The following is a 24,815-nucleotide window of genomic DNA, read 5'->3' on the forward strand; positions in this document are numbered from 1 at the left end:
TCCAGGCCTTGACAGTTTGGACAAATGACTGTCTGGGACTATGAACTGACTGCTGGTATCTAGCATCTCAATGCAAAATTGAGCACTACCATGAAATCTCATATCAACAGTCATTCTTGACAATTTACCAGACATGGTTCTTTTCCTTTTTCAGGGTCTCATGGAGATAACAGGGTTTATTACATGTTAAAAGACAAGATATGTATTGAAAGTAGCAATTTTATTTGAGTTAAAATTATTTACAAAAACCCAAAGACATACTTCATGAAACTGGTACAAACTATTTTTCCTGCCGTTGGCTTTTGCTCCAAAGATCACAGCTGAGAAATACTGTATAAAATAAAAATAGGATTGGATTCAGAAAAGTACTCTACTGTTCTAGTTTCCAATTGAGAGTATTTACACAAATATTTACAATGGAAAAAAAGTTACTTTAAAACTTTAATTTGCAAGTTGGCCTCAAGTACCCTTTAATGCAGAGTTATTTGAGGGTTTAACACACAAAAATGCACTGCAGTTCACAGGGTTTATTTCTCCCCCCACCCTCAAAAAAAAATCTGCATTTGTCAGTGCTTGACAATTAGTTATTTTTAAAAAACTGTTAAACACCGAGGTAAATCAATTCTCATTAAATTACCAGTGTAACAGAGAAATTTACTTATCCTTGCTTTTCTCCTCATTTTGTATGGACTTACTATCCCTTGTCACCTTCAACAAAAATTTCATTCTTTTTGAAATTCAACTATAAATGAAAAGCCATTGCTCTAAAATCACAGGTGCAAGTGGGAAAAATTAAATAAATTTATCTTGCCAGAGATAATTTACATACACAGTTTCCCTCTCTCATATACTTACATTTATAGCCAAAGGACATACAAGCTTAAAATCTTTTCTAAGTTACACTGGTACACTACGTTTTAGAAGGTGATGAGAGAAAATGTAAAAAAGTTATGACCAACATAGGAATTTTGCCGCTAATCAGTTACTTCCTTACAGAATTCCCAACAATCTGCATTATCAAAAATAGGAAGACATAGAAGGCAGCCACTGTATGTAAAAAATTTACAGCTGGCACTGATACAAAAAGCACAAGTTTGTAACTTTATACACGGAGATAACACAAGATCTAAAAGCAGGTTAGATTTCCTGTTATTTCCCCCTTATTATATATATAACTAATATTTTTATGGCTTCAAGTTTTACAAATTCAATGGAGTAACATGATGCAACTACCTACACCGGTATTTAAATGTTGATGAAGCAGATCAATAGCCTGCCAATATTCAAGACCAGTTTAATAAAAATAATTACCAATTTTGTTGGTCTGAATAATGAGTGCACAAAAAAGAAATGTTAAGGAAAAAAAAAAAAAAAAAAAAAATCACACATTTTCTGGGATTTTTTTGTTCCACTAAAGTCTTCAAACACAATATTCTGCTGTGAACTAGATCTCCGACTGAACAAAATCTTAGCTATATCAGCAATTTAAGGCTTTGTGTTGTATGCATTTAACTTTGTCATACCACATAAAAATGAAATAGAAAGATTATGTCAGCTGGAAACATTAATCCCCATTGGTGTTTTAGCTTCTTTAAATACTTTCCCCCTAAAACATCCAATTTCTTTGTATTGAGCATTATAAAATATATATTGAGTGCTCCCCTGAAACAAATCAAAACAGTATTTGATAGTTTTTGCTTAGTATGAAGTGTAAACTACCCTGGGACTGAATATTGTATTACTCTGTCCTTTAACAGGGCACTTCTTACAGTTACTGCATTTTTTGATAATATACCCTCAAACAGTTTGATGCGTTTATGTTTTCTGCATGCATCTTGGAACTGTGATGTGTTATGGTCTATCAGTTTACAGTATATGGGCCATGACAGTTTTAGAACTGAAGTAGTTCAACCACCTAATTTCAATCAAACAGTATAAAAAATAAACTATCCAATCCTCACCTCTTTGGATTCCAACAAATTTTAAATATAGACAGTAGTTAAAATCACAAAGTATTAAAAATTTTATATTTTATGATTTTGGAATAATCTAGTAATAAAAAAGCAAGAGCAAATTAAACTCAAATAGGAGCGATGCTGCTGTCCAGAACTTCTTTATTAGAACATATGATACCTCAGTAGCTAAGCTGCCTTTGCACCTGGCTGGCATGAAACAGTGGCTCAACAGTAAACAGCAGTTGCACTATCAGCAGCATGTTTTTCCCCTTTAAACTTGTCGTGAAGAAAGCAAGGAAAGAAAAAAAAAAAGGAGGGTAAACCCTGCCAGAAATATTTAAAGACTGCACTGCATCATAAACAGCATGGATTCTCTCTTTTCTTCAGAAACTTTTCCCCTGATTTTTGATAGTTGCAGATTGATGTAGTAACTGTCTTTTAGAAAACGGTGGATGCATGGTTAAGAGACCAGGTAGCCTTAAAAATCTGAACACGAATCACACAGATGAATGCTCATGGTGTATCTTCAAGGAGTTCTTTCATGACTTCTTCCTTTGTCTAAGGGTAGCTCCAGCATTAGAGTGCTTGCAGCGGAAGTTAAGTATCTAGCAATGTTCCAAGTATTCAATCACCCTAGAGATAGATTTCTGGCCTGTTGTTCCAACAGCACACTGAAAAAGTAAAAGAAAATAAAAGAAAGAAATAAAAATACATTTATAAAACATTAAAAAAAAATCTCTCTAAAACCTATGCTCATTTTAAAATGTACATTTTAGTAAGACAACAATAAAATTTACTTCAAAGCTGTGGATTTGAAATATTTTCTATCGAGTCAGCACACTCAAAAGGAAACAAAGAGCTATTTTCCTTTCCATTTACTAGCAAAACTGAACTGACAAATAGACATTCTGTATTTAAAAATGAAGAAAATCACCCAATGCATTCCAAAAGACAAGCTCAAAACCAGAAATACCGTAAAGATTTTATCAGAATTCCTGTCACTATGTAAGCAATGAAAGAACAGTTAAATACAAAAAAAAAAAGTAATTGCATCTTTTAATCTTTAAGTAGGTACTACTTACAGTAAGATTCATGAAACTGAGAAACTTTTTGAGCATTTCAGTCATTATTGAGAAGTCCCCTTCAGGTAAGTATTCCCTCACAGTAGTCACATTAATCTGAGGAAGTCAAACATTTGTATTACATTAGGAAATATGCTTCAGGCCCTGCAATTAACATTAGTCCTACATGTGTGATACACCAGGACATAAATACCATCATAACCCTTCCTCAAGACTGTCCACTCCTAGTTTCAACACATTAAGTCTGTCATGATACATATGTCTGCCCCAAGTACCGATGGCAAAGTAGCCAAAACCTCTAGACAGAAGCTATCATTTTTCTATACACAGGATTATGACTTCAGATACTTCTCCCAAGACCTGAAAATAACAGAGCTAGAAGCAAACACTACAGAGCCCATTAAAACACTGAGAATATCCTTTTTAATGAATATTTCCAGTCCTTCAGGCTTGTGAACTGTTGAATTTACCCTTAAATCTGTTCCAGAAGTAATAAATGAATCGCAATGAGCTAGAGCAGTGCTGTATAGACCATATCTAAATTCACTGTAAATATTGAAAATGTAGAAAATAGCATGTATTTGTTAAAAAAATACCAACACAAAATCCCATACGTGCTTCAGTTTTGAAGGCTCACCTTTCAAAATACCACATGAAGTGCTATAATTTATATTGAGATCTGAATTACTAAATTTAACGTCATTTTTGTAGAACTTCTCAGCCTGACAATTAGCCTTGAATAATGTGCCAGATTTATAGATGCCCATTCTAATCACTGACAAAAATATAATCCATTATGTTATGATGTAAAAAATTCTAATATTCATCTCATATTGAAACTAATAAAAGATGTTTACAAATGTAACCAGCTTTGCCAAATTTTCTTCTAACTTTCCAGAAAATATTCACCAGTGGGCCAAGTCTAATCCCACAGAACACACTCACACCCCTACCTCAAATTTTATTTTTGCTAAATATGTGTTCAGAAAATATTTAGAATACTGAATGCAGTCTAGTACTGAACTATACTTATTAACAAACTCCTTTCCTCCAATGTAGTAAACCTAAACTCAGCAACAACAACAAAAAACTTTCCATGGTTGCAAGGTGCTACTACAATTAACATTTTACAACTGTTTTAAGAATGAGGCGTTGACTTGTGTCCTTACTGGACTCTCCTGGCAGAGACAGCCTAGAAGCAATGCTGTGTATGAGGCCACAATGCAGTCTTCCATGTGCTTCCCAGCATGCTGAAGAGCTGCAAAAGTAAGTGAAATTGCTTACACAGCATGTTTTACACAGCAAGTTTTTCTTCCTTAAAATTTACCATTCATGCAATGTCACTGCACATAATTTTAACATAATTTAGGTTTCTCAGACATACAGCCTGTGGGCTCCTTAGTGACAGTGTTAATCCCCACAGCTTTTGGAGCTGCTGTTTCAGTTAATCGGAACGCCAATTAACACTGCTTGCCACCTCTTCCCCACATACCCACCACTGAAATCTAGGTTTTAAATTACCCCTGGCAACTAAGATTGGCAGCTGGGGAAAAAGAGAAAGGTGACTGGTCCATAGGAAGCCCCATGGTCTGTATCTGGCCTTTTGGGCCAAACAAGTTTGACACCCCTCTTACAAAAATACATTTAAAAAAATATTTGAACTATAAAGGGGAAAAAAAGGGACAGAGGAAGCATGTAAGGTGGAATGCAAAAGAATATACACAGTAGAACCAGAAAGACAAGACAGACCAGCTATCCAAGTGACAGGTGCTGGTGGCTCTAAAGATGCTCAGTTCTCCAGAGACTGAAAATATACAGTACCAACTGGCCTCAAAGACACAAGAGTTCCTAGAGACAACTTTTTTATCATCTGAAATACTCCCACATGCCCATCTTTGCTGCATCTGGTGGATGGAGATGGGCTGAGGGTAAAACTGAGTGCCCAGCTTACAACACAGAAAAACAATGCAGTCAGGGAAGGAAAACATTATGAAGACCACAGGGGAATACTGTGGGAAGAAAAAGAGAACAGAAAAGAAAAAGACATTTGAGAGATCAGAGACGGTAAAAAAGAAAATCATGGGACTTAAGCAAGAGGCAACAGATGGATAGAGCTTGAAGAGGACAGAAGAGAGAACAAAATGAAGTGAGAAAGACAGAGGAAGCCAGTGGAAAGTAAGGCAGAATTAAGTCAAAAACAGAAATAGGAAGCCAACATATTTGCTTGGACATTTGTACAATTAACCACAGGGCTAGCCATTTACTTATGTTTCCTGAACAGCATGCCAATAAAGTTTGGGGAAGGAAAAAAACCCCTGATGTCAGGATCCAGAAAAATGAAAGAAATAAGGCTTCCTCCACCAATACCCCACAACAAATTATTTTTGCTCTCACTTAAAAAAAAAAAAAAAAGGCTCCCCCCCCAAACCCCCCAAAAAAATTTTTTTTGGCCTCCTTTAAAAAAAAAAAAAAAAAAAAAAATCACTTTTGGGGGGATACCAAGCTAAGGCAATTTCGGGCCACAATTTCAGGCCACGAGGTTAAAACATAATTTATTTTGCAGTCACAATACTGTTTCCCCTTCCCCAAGCCACCTAAATAAACCAGCATACCTTTATTAAGATCAAGTTCCTCATCATCCTCCTCCTTCTTATTTTTCTCTTCATTATCTGCCTTTTCTGTTGAGACCCACTGTATCTCTCCACTTGTCTCTTGCCATTCTCCACTCTTATCATGCTGAGCAGCAGGAACCTCTTTAATCAACTCATCTGTCTGGCTCTCAGCCAGCTGTGCTGCTCGCTCACGCTCAAGAAATAGCTAATTGGAAAATTTCAAAAGGTATTTTAGCTATATAAGCAAAGCTTTAAACATGCTAAATTAACATTTAAAAAACAACAGGTTTGTTTTTCAGGGTGTGATATCACCCTTCTCTTAAAAATAAATACATATTCACAGGGGTATACAGCACAGTGGAGAGCAAAGCTAGGCCAAGTTACCCCTTCAAAATGGTTAGAGAGAAAAAGAAAAAGAAAATGGTAACAAAAACTAACACTGGCTTCTTTTTCACAAAATGCTTTTTAGGCATGTAGCATCTCAAACCTATTTTGTACTTACACTACTCAAGAAAAGGAATGTGTTAGTCACAGATTGCCTTTTGCCTCTTCCTCCCAACCCACATTTGGTCTTTTTATTGTACCTCTACCCTTTGCTCCCATTCAATTCCTCTTAAGAATTTCTTTTCCTGCCATTTTTGTTCCCCCTCGCCATACGGAACTGAATGAACACGGCAATCAAAACATTCTTTATGGTAATACTGCATGATTGACAAGTTGATTGCTCACAGTCCAATTCTGAAATTAACTTCTAGACCACATTAAAGTTTTGACAGATCTTATAAACAAAAATACAAGTTATAGCACTATTCTGTGAGTAGTGTTTCTTTTAACCGTGACTGATAGCTATTTCAGATTAAAAAAAGCCAATTCAAGTGATATAAATCACTCAAATCAATGTACAAGCAGCTACAAACAGAATTGTTTGATAAAAGGAAAAGTTTTCCATTTAAATCCATACATCTGTTTTAGCTACAGATCGGTTACTATAAACCCAAATCAAAAAGTGAGACTTGTTCACAATGAAGTAATTCTTCATGGATTTTATTTAGTCAATACAGTATTTAACAGTCATTTTCATGCTGACACACAATTTATACTTTGTAACGGTTTTAGAATATTCTAAACAGTTTATGGAAATAAGCTCAAAAAAACCAAATGCAGTTTCTGATATTTTTCACGAATTACAACTGGCTTAAGGAAAACCAGAAATAAACTGGAAGCAAACAAACAAGCCTTACTGGGGATGAAAGCAGACTTTGGACATCACCCATAATGGTTCTACTGTCCTTTACAAGGAAAATTGTTCCCGTGCAGGAGGGCACTAAAGAAATAAAAGTTGTGCAATTGGGTAACTAAGTGAAAGCTGGGCAAAACACTGTCCTGCTCAGCATTTTTAGTATTACAGAAACCCCCCTTGAGAAAACAATAGTATCTAAATAAACAAGTCACACTTTACAAGATCCATAGTCAACTGCTTTAGATATTACAGAAGTATTTTGTCTCAAATTTCTATTTACCTGTACTAAAGCCTGAACAGCATCAATCTGCCTGGTTATCTTTAGGCTATCATCTCCTTCCCCCAAACAGAACGAATCAAAAGAACATGATGTTTCCATACTGACAAGGCAGTGTCTGTTGCGAGCACTATATTCTACCAGATTGATCAGCAGACCCAAACCCTGAAAGAACCAAAAAAAAAAAATCAAGGTATATTACACAAACAAACAGACTTCTTAATGAAAATAGTTATCAGATGGACATGTACAAATATTGTACTTCAACTTTTCAGTGCTCACTAAATTACATACCTTTTCCTTGTTAAACAGTTCAATATACAGTATCTGGCCAGAATTTGGAAACAAGCTGAATGTGAGGCTTCTAAATCCACAGACACATGTTACCATGTTTTCAAGTTATGGCCACAAAGCTCTCAGACATTTTGGACATCCATAATCTTACTGATACTGTTTAAGAACTGAATTTCTGGCTTGCAATTTCAAACTTTTGGTTTATGTATCACCATCTTCTCTCACTTTGATTATGTAGATTCACCCATGACATAAAAGATAGGGGAGGGTGAACTCTTAGCGACAAACTCATCCAGAAAGGCATCAACTTTTGTAACTGCCTACTTCATCAGATCCACAGTATCTGAAAGAAGGTTGTTGCATATGGAAACATACGCCTTTCTGAATGAGTTAATCTCTACAGGGCCACTCTACCCTGCCTTTTGCCAGACTTGAGACTAACACTGCTAACTACCTCTCTATAAGAACAAAAAACACAGGAAAGGCCAAATAAAAAAACTTTATAAAGGAAAAGGAAGTAGCCTTTATATTAATTCAACAGAAGCCTCTTTTACTTTTTGTCAAAGAAATGTGATCTTACCAGCACCCGGATATCAAATCTCTGTTCTTGAGGTAGGAACTTTGGAACCTGAAGCACACAATTCATAGCTGTGCCTATCAGACCATCTTGTTCACCTGTTTTTGTGCTACCCCACTCTGTAAACAAAAAAGGTTAAGTTGCTCAAGTTTTTATATAAATATACTTTTCTAAAAAAATACTAAGCAATAATTACCAAAACACTGAATCTGTTTTTAAAAACCCAAGAAGAGTTTTTGTGCAAGCTCCCTCTCTAAGGCCCCCTCTACAACTTACAGGTATTACACAAGTAACTGGCTATTGCACAATTGCCTTAAGACCACCTACATGTGCAAACTGGACCTTGAAAATGTGTGCTAATTTTATATTTGGTTGCCACTGAGCTTTAATTTTCATGTGTAGTAGGGTCTTCCCCTGTGGCTAGGAGCCCCATCAACTGACAAAGCTCCCAGCCATGGTATTAGCTGGTATTAGCTATCCCAGCTGGTATTAGTTGCCATGATCTGTAGGGCTCAGGGGTGCATAAAACTGCCAGACCTGGGGAATTGCAGCTGCTGTGATCCCCCAAGGCCAGTGGTTTCACACCAAGCCTGGGAGACTGCAACTGGGATGTGCAGGCCACCCCTGCAGCTGGGATCCCCTCAAATGAGCTGCAGGAGCTTGCTTCTTGCTGGCGTAGGAGCCCAGGATCAGGCGCCCTCTGCACTGGCAATAAAACATGATGGGATCTAATGAGCAATCTCAAAATCATGCCTGACTGTGTGGATTGCTTATTAGATCCCATTGCGCCTTTACCTGCACATGTAGAGGGGGCCTAAGACTTTATGTTTCCTATTCTCCATACTATTCTAGAAAATACTTACTGGTTATTGATATTCTAACATCTATCATATGACTGCATTACTATGCAATTTAGGGGGACAAATTTAAATGACAGGAAACAGGCTAAATATAGCCTATTGTTTGACATGTGAGCACAGAACAGGAAAAGACCTCTTACCATTATCATTTGTTAAGTTCAGCAAAACACCAATGATGGCTCTCATACAATCTTCCACTGCTTTACCCACATGGTTAGTTACATTCAGGTGAGGCAGAGGCTTACTGTCTGGTAAACAGATACTATCTTCAGCACGGTTATATCGCTGGATCAATTCCTCACAATGCTGCAATGCTCTGAACACAGAAAATGCAATCAAACCCAGGTCACCCAGTAATACATAATGTCAGGAAGTTATACCCTTATATTATCCCTCTATGATGAGAGCTGTGCACATGTAAAGCCTACCCAAAATGTGATCAATACCTTCGGAATATTCTATAATTGATTTGGTGTTTATCTGTGAGGTACACCTGTATTTTGCAAAAATCAAATGAACGCTAATTTTCAGCAGGATACCATGCTCTTCATCATGATCCCAAAATACTTGATTCTACACTGTTTATCAGCATAACTCCAATGATTTCTGGGTTACGCAGACAAACCTGGAGAACCAGGACCGATGTCACAGATACACAAACATCTAAACATAACACAAGGCTGCTTTTTAGAGTACTTAAGCTATCTAATTTACCTACAATGCTTGAGATACCATTTCCAGATCAAGCTTCAACTGGCTTTTTATGGCAAAATTTTCAGTCTATTTTTATCCCTTTTGCACTGCTGAAGTGGTGCAAGAGAGATGCAACCTAGCACCAACTGATCATTGAAGAATTTCTCCAGATTCTTAACCAATTGAGGATAGTTGAGTAAACCTGACTGCCTGATATAGTGCAAAATTATGTAATTGTTAGACAGTAGAGGATTACAGCCAGCTCAAGTTAAAACAGCTATCAAGCTGCTCTAACATGTCAAATTCATGGCAGCATAGCTATGTTTCTAACCAGGTCAACGCCTGCGTCAAGTTTCTCTTGGTGCCAAAGGAAATTTCCGCTCTCATGAAAGGAAATAGTAACTCTTGCACTATCTGGTATAAAATAATAAAAGGGGACACAAGTCTTCTTTTACCTATTTCCACATTACTCTTTTTCTCTTCATTCTTTTCCCTGACCTACCTCCTTCTATAAGCAATTGCTAATATGTCATTGACACTAGCTTTGTTACCAGACGTGAAAGCATAATGGGAAATTCTACAAAAAAATTCAGGCAAAGTATTGTGCAAGTATGGTGCTTGTTTCCTTTTCTGTCATGCCACATACAGTAACATGCCTATTATATTCAGCATATTTACTAGACCTTACTTAGCTGATGAAACTATGAGTTGTGAGTCTTTGTAGGCGATCAAGTAGCTTTGATTCTCTGGATTATGTACAGTTACCTAAGGAAGGGAATAAATCCATTAAAAATTTACATTTTGTTGGAAAGGGAAAAAGGAAAAGTAAAGAAAAAATTTCTTCTTCATTCACTACTTATTTCCTGATCACATTTTACCAAATTGAAAAACAAACAAACAGCAAACAAACAAAAATCAAACGAACAACTGGTGAGACTGAAACAGTCCCTTTTTTTAACTTCATTCTACAACCTATTCTTCTTTATTTATTTATTTTTTAACAGTAATACCCTCAGACTTGTTTAAATTGTACCTGACCCCCAAAAAATGCCAATATAGATTTGATCGTACAGAATCCATCTTACACTGAAGATCAGTTTGCACAGGTAAGCCTTCCTTTGATATTACAGAGAAACTGCTTACCATAATGGAACAAACCCCGCCCCCCCCCCCGAATCATTCTGCCACCATTTTTGATGACTCTGATTTTAGTGTTTTAAGGTGAGACTATGCCAATGTTTACATAATGCTATTATTTCCTGTGTTACTTTAGAGTCCTCCTTCATAACAGTTAAGGAAAACTACTGTTCTGGGGACCTGAGTCACTTAGCAGTCCATAACAAAACCTCTTTCTTCTACGAGGCTGCAACATTTTCAGAATCTATTACATATGTACAGCATGAATCCTGTTTTATTTTCATGACCTTGCACTTGTCATGATTTGTAATCACATTATATTCATGTTCCTAATGATCGTCTGTAATTTTTGAACTGAGCAAAGTTGTTTCATCTTACCTCACAATATTCTGTCCCCTCCTTAATTAAACAAATAAATATTTGGCTTAATAAGGATCCTAAAGGTATTAACAGCATCTTCCATATGGTGTTCTCTTTATTTTTTAACATATATATTTTTGCTCAGAAAAAAAAAGTTAGTGGTGCTTGTTCTTTCTGGTCTCATTCAGGAGTATGACCCCATTATTAATCATGATTCACTGGCCTGCAATGAGGCATGAGAGACTAAGACTAAACCTGAATCCATCATGCTGAAGCAAAGAACTACTGCTAAACTATCAGGTCATTTTTCTGTCTTATTTATGGTAGAAAAAACTCCCCTAACAATATGAATGATGACAATGAGGAAATGAAGTCCAATGTATGTCTAGGACAAGTGAATTCTAACAGTGAAGAACTGGAAGATATGTACTATTTCCATAGCACCGTTCAGTTTTCAACACAACTGATGTATTTTTCCCCCTATATTCAGCTGGAAATGCACTGACTGTGTTACTCTTGACTAATTAAACAGCAGTTTACTAATTGTATTTTAGAAAAAAAGTGCAAATTATCACTTCAAAATAGAACAGATTACAACTGCCAGAATGAGAACCACAAATACATACAATTACAACATGTATACTTAAAAAATCAAACTGAAAGTAATGCCCTTAAGTCAGCAATCTTTTCCAGGGCCCGAATGACCCAGTTCCTTTAGAGGGGGCCAGCACTAAGACCCAGCCATCTCTTTTCCCCAAGGTAGCAAAGGGAAAGCAATTGAGTCTCAAGCACCCCACTGCCAAAGCTCCATGTCCATGGGCCAGACTGAACAGCTCTGTGGGCTAGATCTGGCCCATGGGCCATAAGTTGTCAACCCCTGCCTTAAGTAATAACTCTAGCTAGCTAGTAACTTAAGTATCCAGAGATGCAAGGTAAAGCCCTGCTCTGGACTCATGCCAAAGGCTGCCTCCAGTCACCCCAGTTATTAATGGGTACCTGGTTATTTAGATTGGTAAGTCAAAAGCAGCTGGACAAGACTAGACACATCACTCCCTTGCATGTGCCAATGGATACAGAAAAAAATGGCATACCTTAACCACATTAGCCCAACAGGCTGTTGGGCTGGGATGGCCTTTGACTTGACTCCAAAATACATTTTAACAAGCCTTGAAGCAGCAAGACACTGACCACTGTTGTCTCCCTCCTCTACCCGTGACAGGTTAGGGTGTTACGCCTGGTAGCTGCGTTATGAGGCTGACTGCATAGTTTTAGTAATGGGTTAGACACGGATTTGTATGCGGTGGTTTGGATAGGACTGATACTACCTCAGAGGTTGTACTAGATGACTAAAGATCTTTTCCAGTTCTACTTTTCTAAGATTTACAGAATTTCATGTCCTAAAATGTTTCAATTTATGGAATTATAATAAATGGGAAAGTGTCACATGTCTTGTAAAGATATATTTAATTCCAAGTTCATAAAACTAAACATCACATAAAAATATAATTTATAATTGTAGAATATAAAAAGGCCCTTAGTACTCAGACAACAATTATTTCCAAGACAGTTTATTTGCTCATACTTACACTTTCTAAGACCCGTAAACATCTTTCTGCGCCCCATAATGAAGCAACCAATTTCTCTTCATTTTCATCACTGCTTAAGTGATCCACACATTCTTTGACTAGATAATAAAAAGAAGTTGTGTTGCACTATCAGTAGCATGCACTTTGAAAAGTTAATGTTTTTAGGAAGATAAAGTCATCTATACAACAAAAAGCAATTTTCCCCTATACCATTTATGACATTTCACAAAGTTTACTTCATTAACAAGGATGAGAAGATCACAAACTAGTATTTCCAAAAGTGCTTTATTTCTCCCAGTAACATCTTTTTAAAGCATGTTATGATTGTGCTACTAGAGTAATACAAAACATCTTCTGCCAAAGAAAACTTATGTGACTATAAACTCCTTCATATTGCTTTTAAGACTTGGGAAATATTTCACGTAGGTTTGGCATGAAAAGAGGAAAATTTATTTATTCTATTAACCAAGAAGAAGTTCTGCTGCAAGATAAGCCACAGAATTGCAGAATATTCAGGATATTTTAGATGAGAGAACTAAATACCTAATACTGTATAATCAAAAACTTTTGAAATGGAACCAAAGACAGATGTAGGAAACTGGCATGTTTGCACCTTTCCAAGTTCTCAGCTCTACTTAACTGCTTTAATGGTCATCTCTTATTCAGCTTTTAAGCTCCAGCCTTCTCTAACAAAAAGGAATTGAGAGGAGCACAAATACTTATTTCCTCTTGAAGAGCTCACTTTCTCTGGGTTAAACGTAAAACCCTGATAAACACATAACCACACAGTACCTACTCTACACAGGGGTATGACTGCTCTTTGTGAAATTAAAAGGCTCTGCTGTCCAAAAAGTTTATGGTGTAGTCATAACAGTCTCTGGAACAGAAATTTCCAGAATAAACAATAAGTATCCTACTAACGCTGCTTAAGTAATATTAAACAGGTGCTATTTGTTCAAGGTTTAAGATCCAGCATGTTTTTTTTTTTTTTTATGAATATGTCCATTTACTGTTCCCAACCACTGATGTGGAATCTTACATACTTTGTGATAGCAAAGAAAATGTGTTGTATGTTTACATTTTTACTATACTAGAAAATAAGAAAATACAGCAATTTAATCATGGAAATTCTTCTACCATTAATCCTATTTATATTTTTTCAGTGCATTTGAAAAATATTCACTATACCTTTATCTACAATATGATCAAGACCACCTAGAAGTCGCAGCTCTTCTTTAAACCAGTCCCCTGCTCGTTTTGAAGTAAGAGATAGCAATGTCTCCATAGCCAAATGCCCAGTCTGAAAGAACCAAAAGCTAGAATTAGTTAAGTGATCTTTTACTGAGATAAACAGCTGGTACATCTTCGCACAAAAAATCTTTACGTAACAGCCACAAGGGGGAGCAAGAGGAGATAGAGAAATTTGCTTAACTGTAAAAAACAAAAACAAAAAACCTGACTTCATACTAAGGGAATAGAAAAAACAAATTATTTACTCCTTTTTCTTCATTTTAGAAGTGCTTCAGAAGAGAGTCAGACTCCTTTCATTTGCACTGCCTGTTATCAGAAGAGACAAGCTGAAGAAGAAAACGGCCAAACCAGCCAGGCACCAGAAAATAACAAAAGCCACAGAAAAGCCCAGTCTTCCAGATATGTTAGTTTTTGCCATGTGCTGAAAACTAACTCTACTCCAAAAGAGTACAGACTAACTATGTTAAAGTGTGGTTTGTTTTTGTTTTCAAATTACCTTAAGTGAGGCACCAGTTATACAAAGAGGGGAAAAAAAAAACTTACATACACTCTGCACTTAGTATAAGGAATACCAAGACAAGCCCAAGGCAGGCATAGTCCTTTGGGTAAATGCAATACCTTTTATTAAACCAACTAAACCGTTGGAAAAACTGTTCTTTGCAAGCTTTTGGGCATAAACTAGCTTGTAGGAGAGGTCCTAGTAGAATATTAAGATATTATAGTACAGCTATCTGAAACGAGGCACTGCATAGTCAATGCATAATGCAAAGCACTTTGGAAGATGCAGAATGGAGTTATATTCTCCTCAGGCTGTTCCCTAGGATTACATAAGATCCCGGTGACTTCCCAAATACCTTCATACTGTGAAACAAAAGTTAAAAGCACTCCTAATATCTGTGTATTATATGCACTATACTGGGGTAAAATCTTGTATGATGGTGCAGGAGTACTGTATTCATGTGGATGAATAAAAGCCAGCCAACTGCTTACTTTTTCAGGGATGTTCCAATGTTCAAAACCTGCACTGTTAACTTTTCACCACTAAGTTGAGAGCCTCTTTTCTTTGAACCCCTGCAGATTCACTCCTGTGATGGTGTGCTAGCTGAAGGCTATACAGATATTAGTAGAAGAGTGGTATGCTAGATGGCAGGCAGTGTATGACTGATAAAGGGCTAAAACCCTCAGGTGGAATTAACAGTCCAATGCCAAATAAATGGAAATGGAACATGAAGAGTGAAGGTACAGACAAATGAACACACTATGGAGAGTTAAAAAGGAGCAGGGAGCTGTTGACGCATAGTAAATGAAAGTTAAACTGCGGAAACTTATTAAAGTAGTAGAACTAGTATGGTAAATATAATGATTTACTCCCTGTAGGGGAGGGAGACAGGTGGTGAAGCAAATCAGTTTCAGTTTTCAGTCTGCTGGGTTTTTGGTGTCCCCAACATTTGCTGCCAAAATGGCCAAAGGTTATCTCTCTGTGTCTATTTTTTTCAGCCTGAGTAGGGCCTGGTTTAAAATTGCAGACCCAGCTTCTAATAACATGGCCTGATTGTGACAGGGCCACTATTTTCGTGCCCAGATTGTGGCACCCTCCCACGCCCCCTCCCCCACCGATTACTCCCATTTACTGATAGCTTTTGTGGGCTGGGGAAACCATTCCCAGCCAGCAGGAAAAGCCTAGCAACCCAGGGGAGGGGAGAAGGCGTTACAAAAGGGACAGGAGGAGGAGAGAGCTTGAGGATGGATAGGGGAAGGCTATTTGCTCCTCTGGGCAGGAAAACGGGGGGGTTGGGGGCACCTGAGGGCTGCCTTGGCAAATGGCCCTGGCACCAGGTAGTGGAGAGGCTGTTTGCTCCTCCATGCATGCGTTCTCTCCCTTGCCCCGAACCCCCGGCAACCCAGTTTTCCAACCTGATGGGGCTGAAGAAGAAAACAGCCCCTCCTCTACTTGGTGCTAGTAGCATCTGCCAAGGCAACTCCCAGGTGCCAGTTTTCCCCACACAAAGGAACAAACAATCCCTCCCCTAACCAAGCTCTCTCCTGCCCTGTCCCTTTTGTGACCCATTCCCCCTCTCCTAGGCTGCTAGGCTTTTGCTGCTGGCTGGAGGATGCTTTTCCCAGCCTGCAGCAGCCATCTTGTAACAAAATGCCATGACATGGCTGGTTTGCTGGTGAATTCCCCAGCAAGCAGCCATATTGCGGCATTTCGTTGCAAATCAGTTTTGTTTTTTTTAATGAAAATCATTTAATCACTTAAAAAAATGCAAAATCACGATTTAAACCAGGCCTCAGTCATGAGGTATAAGAGACAAGATAATGGCATGTCTGTTAACTGAGAGCAGGCATCCAGGTATATTCACCAAAATGGTGCTACACTGTACTCTGAATCTTGAAACTCATAAATCAAAAATACTATCACCTTTCAAGATGCTAGTATACCGTACTGCCACTGGTGGCATTGCTCATTCCAGATGCAAAAAAACACTACTGCTTTGCATCCAGGAGCCTAGGCTATGGACAGAAGTTAGACAAACTGGTTTAAGTGCTCAGAAACTGGTTTAAATCTGTAACAGAACAGACATTCAGTGCATATAAACCAGTTTCCAAAATGGCTGAAACTGGTTTGAGATAAACCTGGTTGAATGTAGTGTCAGACTTAACTGAGCTGGGGCAAACCAGTTTATGAAATTTCTGTCCCAGACCCCTTCCTGGTTCAAGTTAAAGCACAGCCCCCCTGCATGCTTTGCAGTCCTGGGCTGTGCTGTTTGCTCCAGCAGAGAAGGCGTGGGGGTGGGAGGTGGCAAGGACTTCACCCTCCCCAGGCAAACCCCAGTGGAGTCTGGGACCTGGGGGGGGGGCTAAACTTCCCTTCCCCCAAGTACAGAGCTGCCCTGCCCTGCTAAAAAAAACCAAAACCTTACTGCTGGCTGTGATTGTAAACTACATATCCCAGAGGCACCTGGAAGCAGAAATGATGAGCGACTCTGCAGAGTCCTGCTGCTTTGATTTTGCACTGTAAATCCCAGAGACCCTGGGGGCAGCAGGAAGACAAAGCGAATAAACTGTCCATGCTGGCTACATGCCAAAGAGCCATGCTCTAGCATCCCCTGGCTTCTGGCTTGAGCCACTGCAGGCATTTTCTGAATCAAAAGTGAATGTCTGTCCAGTTGTTTCTCACTTTAATCTCTGCAGTTTAGACTAACCTGCAAGGATTAAAAACTACAAATATACACAATATACACAATTTATTACCACTGCAGCATACCGAGTATTTTTGACCAAACAGGTATATAATTCATTTGTATAATTTGCATCTGAAATTAAAACAGCACACATTCTTCATTTTAGAGTACTGAAACATGTACTAAGAATAAACAGCCAGTTAAATCATCTAGCCACTGAGAAAGCAGGTATTTGGACATGATGGAAATACCAAAAAGGTTCTCTCCAAGCCCTTTCTTAATATTTGTTTGGGCTTCCTACCATCTGTATAACAAATAAAAACACAGGAAAACAGTTGACATCTGTGTCTTCCTATCTCATTACCTTTTAAACTTGTTGATGTTGCAACACACCTGAGGCAGCTTACAAATTTCAGCTTTAACTCTGAATACCATTTTCATATTAAATTACATGCATTATTTTGCCATTATATGAGAGCTATAGTTAGAAACCAGGGCCTCATCACTAGGGATCACACACTTTCCCCTTTAAAAGGGAAAAATGTGCACACAAAGGAGCTGCTTGGGGCTGGGGGAAGCAGGGGGATGACGACTGGAGGCAGAGGGTACCGTGTGCGTACATGTGCACACACCTGTGGCCAGCATGCAGCCAGGCAGGGTGGTAGGAGCAGCCCCAGCAGCTGGATACAGGAAAGTCTATTGGCGGGCGGGGGGGACTGGTTGGAGGGCCAGGGCCTGGGGACCATCTGGGAAGCTGAGAGAGGCATACACGTGTGACTGCATGCATGCACGCACGCACGTACGTGTGTGGCTCAGGAGTGAGGGGCATGGCTCTGGCAGGGGAGCATGGAAGGGGTAAAGGGGGGGGTGCCTGCCAACACTGGAGGCAGATGTCTGGGCACAGAGACTGCAGTAGGGCAAGAGGGTCTGAGGCAGCGCTAAGGGCTGCTGGCAAGCCCAGCTCCACATTGTTGCCAGCAGGGTCCTTCAGGGGTGGCAGGGAGCTACATGGCTAGGCTAGCAGTGCCAGGGCTGATGCCCATCCTCTCAGGGGTGTAGTGGCTGGGAGACGCTGCCTGGGGGTAGGGACGGGGATCATTGGGTGCATCCTGGAAGTCCACACTGGGCCAGGAAGTACAGGGGCAGCTGGAGGCCCCATTTGGTAGGGCTGGGGGGGGGGGGGGGGGAGCAGGGGGCTGCGTGTCAGAAGTGAGGGGCACCAGCATGACTGGGGGAGAAATGGAGGGCTGTGGGTCAGGAGCGAGGGGCACCAGCATGGACAGGGGACTGTGGGTCAGGAGCGAGAGGCACAGCTGGGGAATGGGGGGCTGAAATTTGGGAGTAAGAAGCAACAGCATGGGCATGGGCAGGGCACCAGCATATCAGTGCTGCTCAGCACCACAAAGAAGTGAGGGGGAACAGCCATAGCTGGACCCACATCCCGGTTTTTGTGAGTGAAGAGGGCAGGGGGAGCTCTGATTTTCCTTGAAACCCCACCCCCAAATACAATGCCTAAATATACGGGTATTTAGAATTCATTTTATTATAATGACTAAACCACATGTAGGCTTCCAAACTACTTTAAAATTGTAAATTTATCAATAAAATACTATGTTGAACTGATAGCTGTATATATAGTGGCATTTCATTTTAATTGTGGAAAAATGTGGAATTATTATTATTTTTTTTTTTAAATCAGAGAATTTGGGATTTTTATCAAAGAATTTGGGATTTTTAAACATAAAACCAGGATCCCTCCTTATCACATCACGCATTATACAAAAAATGGCTGTAGATTTAGCACATTTATCTTAAACCACAGTTCAAGGGGCACAGAAATAACCCAGCAATTAAACCAAATTTTGACAGCAAAACTAAACATAGATGTTATTTCTTTTGTTTAATTACTATTCGATTACTAGCTACACTAAGACCACTAAATAATAAATTACATATCATGGAGTACAGATACAGTTTGCAAGAATCTCTTTCTTGTCCAAAAGAATTTAGAAATTAGAAAAGTAAGAGATCTGCAGTACAGGCAAGATTTTTACAAAAAATACAGAAAATTTCTCACTACTTTTGGTTCCCAACAGATCAATCCAAGGGATACCAGGCATGCACTTTGTTACACCAAGAACTGAAAGACAGTTGAAGCTACTAGATATTACTAAACATTCTAGTTTAGATTAGTTTTAAAGGACAGTTCAAACAACAACAACAACATCACAATACTTACTGTGATGTTTTCCAAGTCAAGATGTTTGTTGTGAACAGTTTCACAAAGCCTCCGAATTTTTTCCTTAATTTTGTTCATATCTTTTTCATTCAGCAGCTTGGCAGAAGAAGCATCTTGCTCTAACTCTAAAAGTCGAATCATCAGATCTAAACTAGCTCGATCTAAATCCATATTCAAACGATCTCTGCTCAGAATGTACATTAGAGCTGCTGTACAAAGAGATAAATTCTGGAAAAAACAAAAATGAAAACGTTAGTAAACACTTGTGCTAGGCAAACCACATATACTGAAACAAGAACAATTTTTAAACAGACACAAGCTAATCATTCAGGGGAGATGCACCATTGCATCCAAGCGTATAGAGCTGGAAGTTTCTGTGACCACATACCCACAATACACTCTGTTTTAGGAGAGTCCAAGAACACTTGTGTGTAGTAGGCTAATCAGGGAGATCATACAGAAAGCAATGCAGGTGAAATACAGGCAGAGAAATAACAGGAATCTCCAAGACCTTAAGATATAGCAGGATCACTTAAAATGGACCCAGCTTCAGTTATCAAAGGATAGCTATTTTATACTTGCAGATTATAGCTTGTTTCTTTCTGTGGCTCTTTTAAGGAGCCTGTTCAACTCTTGTATAAATCTTTAATTTTAGCTTAATACAGATTTGATCCATAATGAAGGCTTATTTTAAAAGTTTACCATACTACTACAAAATTATTTTATTCCCAAGTATGCACACAAAACTACAGGTTTTCGTTTAGGAGTTTTGAACATGACTTCATTCCAAAGAAGGTGCATCAGAGTCACCAAACTATTTTTACCATTTAACCTCCATGCCAAAAAAGTTATAGATAATATATACACATTAGACATTTAGACTGTTTATAGGATTGTAAAACTGACTTTTTTTCTTTTTATTACACTATACAGACTTTAAGACAAAGACAGGAAAAACTCGTTATTCACGGGTTTGGCATTCACAGTTTCAAATATTTGCAAATGCCAAACCTGCATTTTAAATACACTTTATGCACTTTCAGGAGCTCCTCGGAAGCTCTGCACTTGCTGCCACCCAGCTCCCGCCGACAGAGCTGTGCCCCACCCCCCCCAGCTGCTGGGGGCACTGCGTTCATGAACACAGTGCCTTATTTGTGGATTTTGCCATCTGTGGAGGATACAAGAATGTATCTCCCACAAACAGCGAGGGTTGCCTCTACTGGGGAGAGGAGGAAGATAAAAATAAAAAAGATGAGCATCTTAGAGATTTGATTGCCATACTGAGTTTGACACCTCCGTAAGAGGATTCAGGACAAAAGTCTTCAGGTCTTGTTATAGGCAAGTTACTCCCACTCAGAAGATCTGTCCCCTCTTGCTAGTTCTATTTATATTCCAACTTGTGGGAACAGATGGTTATTTTCTAAGGTTCAGCACTGCATTTTAATTTATTTAAAAATTATCCACACACAGAAGACATTACAAAAACACATTTTTGTGGTTAACTACTGACAGTTTTAATGAAAACAATAGCTTTGGTTTTAAAAATTAATAATCTAATATGCTAAAGCATTTGCAGCATAGCTTAAAGAGACAGTTAATCAAAAAATATTAAGTTGCATTAAGTATACATATTCGAGAAAATGAAATGGAACGAGCATTTTTCAAATATGAAAACTGGTATTTGGGCAGAATTAATTGAAAACAAGTAATTTGACCGCGTCTGCTAGTTAAAAGAAAATTTATTCATTACAATTACTGTTTCATAAGGTACGAAAATAAGATCTGTTATCTTAGCTCACTATTGAAAGCTACTGTAGTGAAAGTAACAGTATAAATTTTATTCTATTCACATTGCCATTTGTGGCAAAGTCTTTTCTACCCTCTTAAAACTACTTCACTAATAATATTTACAAGCAAGTGTGTATATGATTTTTTCCTTTTCTCAAAAAGCTTACCTAAATTCAAGCAAGGGTATTATTATCAATATCTTCTTCTTCTTCTTCTTCTTCTATCTTAAATGGGTACATAACTTATTTCACAATAATTATTGCTTCTTATTTCTTTTGCTAGCCTCGATTAATTCTCAAATTTTCCTGTGTCACGTTTCTATGAAGATGAACTTATTTCAAGAAAATGCTATACCAGCGTACTAAACAGTAAAAAAAACTAGAACATACTTCTATAATTATATGATCTCTATTTATGTACATTAGTCCAAATAGAACTTTGAACTAACCAATACTGCAGACACATGAAATCTGAATACCTGATGATGTTGGGAGTCATCCAGTGTTTTGAAGACCATGGCGACCATGCCATGTGCTCTCAAATGCATGCGGAAACTGGGCATGGCGCACTTTGTCGCCAGGCTGATTACACTAGAAAAACAAACAATGTCGTTAGTGTGTTTGAAAGCAGCTATACTTAAGGAATGTGCGCTGAATAAAACGTATTTAAGACTGATCTAAATACAACTCATATATGCAGTCCAAGTCATGTCTCGTATGACCGACTGATGGACAGGAAGCCTGACCAATGAGCAACTTACAAAAATGAGCCTGAAGTTGCATGTGGCTGAACAGAGGCAAGAGGAGCATCTGGGAAGTCTGTAACACTATGGCAAAACTTTTAAACTAGAGGAGAAACTACATTGGCAATCTAGTTTCCACTCTTACTTCAGGTTCCCACTGTAACTATCAACATTTAATCCATAGAGTGGTCATGACTGTTTCAGCTTAACTTTAAAGCAAGCAACCAAGTACTGCTCTTCATAGTTCTGATTATTTAAAGTTCAGCCGCTTCTGGCATATATCTTTAAAATCTGTAATGTTTACTACTATACTCAGCTCTGCTTTAAGGAGTCTGCTTTCCCATCTTACATTTTAAAATTAGAGTTATGTCACCAAACAAACTGATTTTATTCTGAGTATAAATTGGATTCAGCTTCTCAAATAAAATCAAAGCAATAAAAAAACCAAATAAAAGAATTTTAAGAGTTTGCCAAGAAAAAAATCACTGTATTTAATGTGAATAACCAAGTGTTATTATATTGATTTATATATTCATGTACATAAATTAACTTGCAGAAATATGTCATCTTGCATTGTTAGAACAACCAGTACTGTGATTTCTCGAGGTCTCGGGAAGAGAAGCAATTGCTGTTTTAAAATTTGCCTTTTAAAATTTTATAGCTGTTTAGATCCATATCAAGATGCCAAATAAAATCTCCCAACTTGCTAATTATCTGGCAATTCAAGTTTTTCTAACTATAGTATTTACAGTTTTTACAAGTATGGAAAAGAAAAGGGATTTTTATGGCTGCAGAACCACTCCCTGGCTAATTCTAAGGGTCCACAAAAGAAATAAACAATTAGTTATTAGTATTTTAAAAAATAAGTCTTTAAATCTTTGAGAGGCAAGAATTAATTTAATTTTTTGTTGTCTAAAGCAGGGGGTTACAACTTTTTTTCAGTAAGTGTAACCCCGGTGGCTGGACGTGGAGCATGTGGAGGGAGGTGGGGTGGCACATGGCCGGAGGTGGAGCAGCAGCAAAGCAGGTGGTGGGTGGCGGCAGTGGCCGCTACATGCAAACTTCCCTCCCCTTTCCCCGTGTCTGGCTGGCAGGCGCCTATGCAACCCACAGAGGGGCATCGCTGCCCTCCTCCCTCCCAGCCCTGCTCCTAAGAGGTGGCAATGCAGGGTGGTGGGTGGCAGTGCTCTGTTCCTGCTTGCCCATGTATACCCCCTAGGGCCTTCCCAAGTACCCCAGAGGTATGTGTACCCCCGGTTGACAACCGCTGGTCTAAAGAATACTTGCATTTGCAAATCTAGCAAAATTTAGTGAAACATTAACTGAAGTAATGTCTTACAATTTCTAGAACCCTAATAAGACTCGCTAGTTAATACCAACACTACGTAAGTTGCATTGGTCAGTGCTAATCATGTTTCTTAAGATGAAGCACAATTGGTGTCACAGTGAATGACACCTCAGTACAAATATATTAACGTTATCATCACAAACTGCAACTGTCTGGGATACTCTCTCTCTTCAGTCATACTGAAACTCAGGAAGGATGCTATGATGAAAGAAGTCTAATAGGAAATTTTGGGACATAATTTCAGGATGTAAAATCCTATACCATCTTTCACAGCAGCTACCTGCATCTATAACATATTGTAGATAGTCTTGTCTTCAATGGTTTCAGACTTTTTCAATCAAACAACATAGCTTTTAGTTAAGCACTTGTATGTTTATTTAACACATACTATCCTGGATAAATAAAAGGGTGTAAAACAAACTGTTTTATGTCAAGCATCTTACCTAAGGCAACGTGTGTTTAGGGGCTGATTGCTTTTCAGTCCACTTAGCAAATATTCAATATCATCTGTGAACTCTTGATTTTCGCCAAATTCTACTACATCATTGAAGTGCTTTACATGCTGAACAACAGTGTATAACTGGAAAAGACAAGGACATTTTTAACTGGGTAAGTTGTTCTTAGGATTAATTAAGATGTTAACAAAAAGTTGAACATTTGTTCAGGTTTCTTCTTTTTAAAAAGAACATTTAAGAGTCAATACACTGACTGTATCAGACAAACCATCCATTTTAATATGGAAAGCTAAACTGCATTTTGATATTTTCCTTCAATTTTTGGAATCATTAATTCTTTATCTTAAAAAGTTATTGAAAATACTTACTTCTTTGTCTTCTTTCCTACATTTCAATGCAGTTACTATCTCTTGATAGGGCTGAGTAGGTATTGTCACAGTTTTTATCACTTTGGGAGGTGGTGCAGGAGCCTTAAAAACTCCATCATCTTTATGAATTGCCTCCTTTGAAGATAGCCTTACCTATTAATAAGAAAGTGCTAAAATGGGCAGATGTTTTCAGTATGCAAACATATACTAAAATACAGAAGGAAACAGAACAGGGTGTGCATTTGTCAAACTCACATTTTGGGTGTTCTTAGCCTTCACCTCAACACCCACAAGATATATCTACATTAACTGGTGAATGCACCTATTTGTTAAATTTTGTAACGTGCCAGTGTTTGTATGGTCTTCTAATACAAAAAAAAAAAAATGTTAGAGGGGCAGGCTCTGGTTAGGCTTTACAACTAAAAGAGCAGGTAGAATCTTTTGTATCTTTTGACTAACTGAGCATCAGCGTACATATAACAAAGTTTGGTCCTGAAAAGAATGTCAATTTTTGTTGTTGCAGTTTTGCCCACTTACTGGAGCAGGCTGTTATAGCCAATTTTTAGCAGACCTTCCGATAGCCCTCATATGACAAAGTTTGGTCTTTGTCCCAGCATAGCTGCAACTGAAAATACAAAGTCTACTGTTATCACCACTAGGCACTCAAGTAATGCCTGCAGTTACAGGAAGCTACTTCTACCTGAAAATGTATTTTGTCTGTAGTAACAAGCTATCTAGCATTTTATTCCAGCACTATGAAGTACCT

At 38.2% G+C, this 24,815-nt stretch overlaps 1 protein-coding gene across 1 annotated transcript in view; it reads right to left on the minus strand.

The window, feature by feature from the left end:
- Window positions 1–201: 201 nt before the first annotated feature.
- Window positions 202–24,815, minus strand: part of WAPL (WAPL cohesin release factor) — a 176,630-nt gene continuing 152,016 nt past the window's right edge. The window contains exons 6-19 of the mRNA XM_019502227.1: window positions 24,050–24,202; window positions 23,670–23,806; window positions 21,615–21,726; window positions 19,349–19,576; window positions 13,862–13,973; window positions 12,674–12,771; window positions 10,279–10,355; window positions 9,038–9,213; window positions 8,041–8,156; window positions 7,170–7,331; window positions 5,650–5,854; window positions 4,207–4,295; window positions 3,038–3,133; window positions 202–2,626 (exon numbers count right to left, since the gene is read on the minus strand). Coding sequence (XP_019357772.1) covers window positions 2,561–2,626; window positions 3,038–3,133; window positions 4,207–4,295; window positions 5,650–5,854; window positions 7,170–7,331; window positions 8,041–8,156; window positions 9,038–9,213; window positions 10,279–10,355; window positions 12,674–12,771; window positions 13,862–13,973; window positions 19,349–19,576; window positions 21,615–21,726; window positions 23,670–23,806; window positions 24,050–24,202 — 1,827 coding nt within the window. The 3' untranslated portion in view covers window positions 202–2,560. The remainder of the gene's footprint in view (window positions 2,627–3,037; window positions 3,134–4,206; window positions 4,296–5,649; window positions 5,855–7,169; window positions 7,332–8,040; window positions 8,157–9,037; window positions 9,214–10,278; window positions 10,356–12,673; window positions 12,772–13,861; window positions 13,974–19,348; window positions 19,577–21,614; window positions 21,727–23,669; window positions 23,807–24,049; window positions 24,203–24,815) is intronic.

Source organism: Gavialis gangeticus, unplaced genomic scaffold, assembly GCF_001723915.1.
Source record: "Gavialis gangeticus isolate Ggan-Ray unplaced genomic scaffold, GavGan_comp1, whole genome shotgun sequence".
Classification (NCBI taxonomy): Eukaryota; Metazoa; Chordata; order Crocodylia; family Gavialidae; genus Gavialis; species Gavialis gangeticus.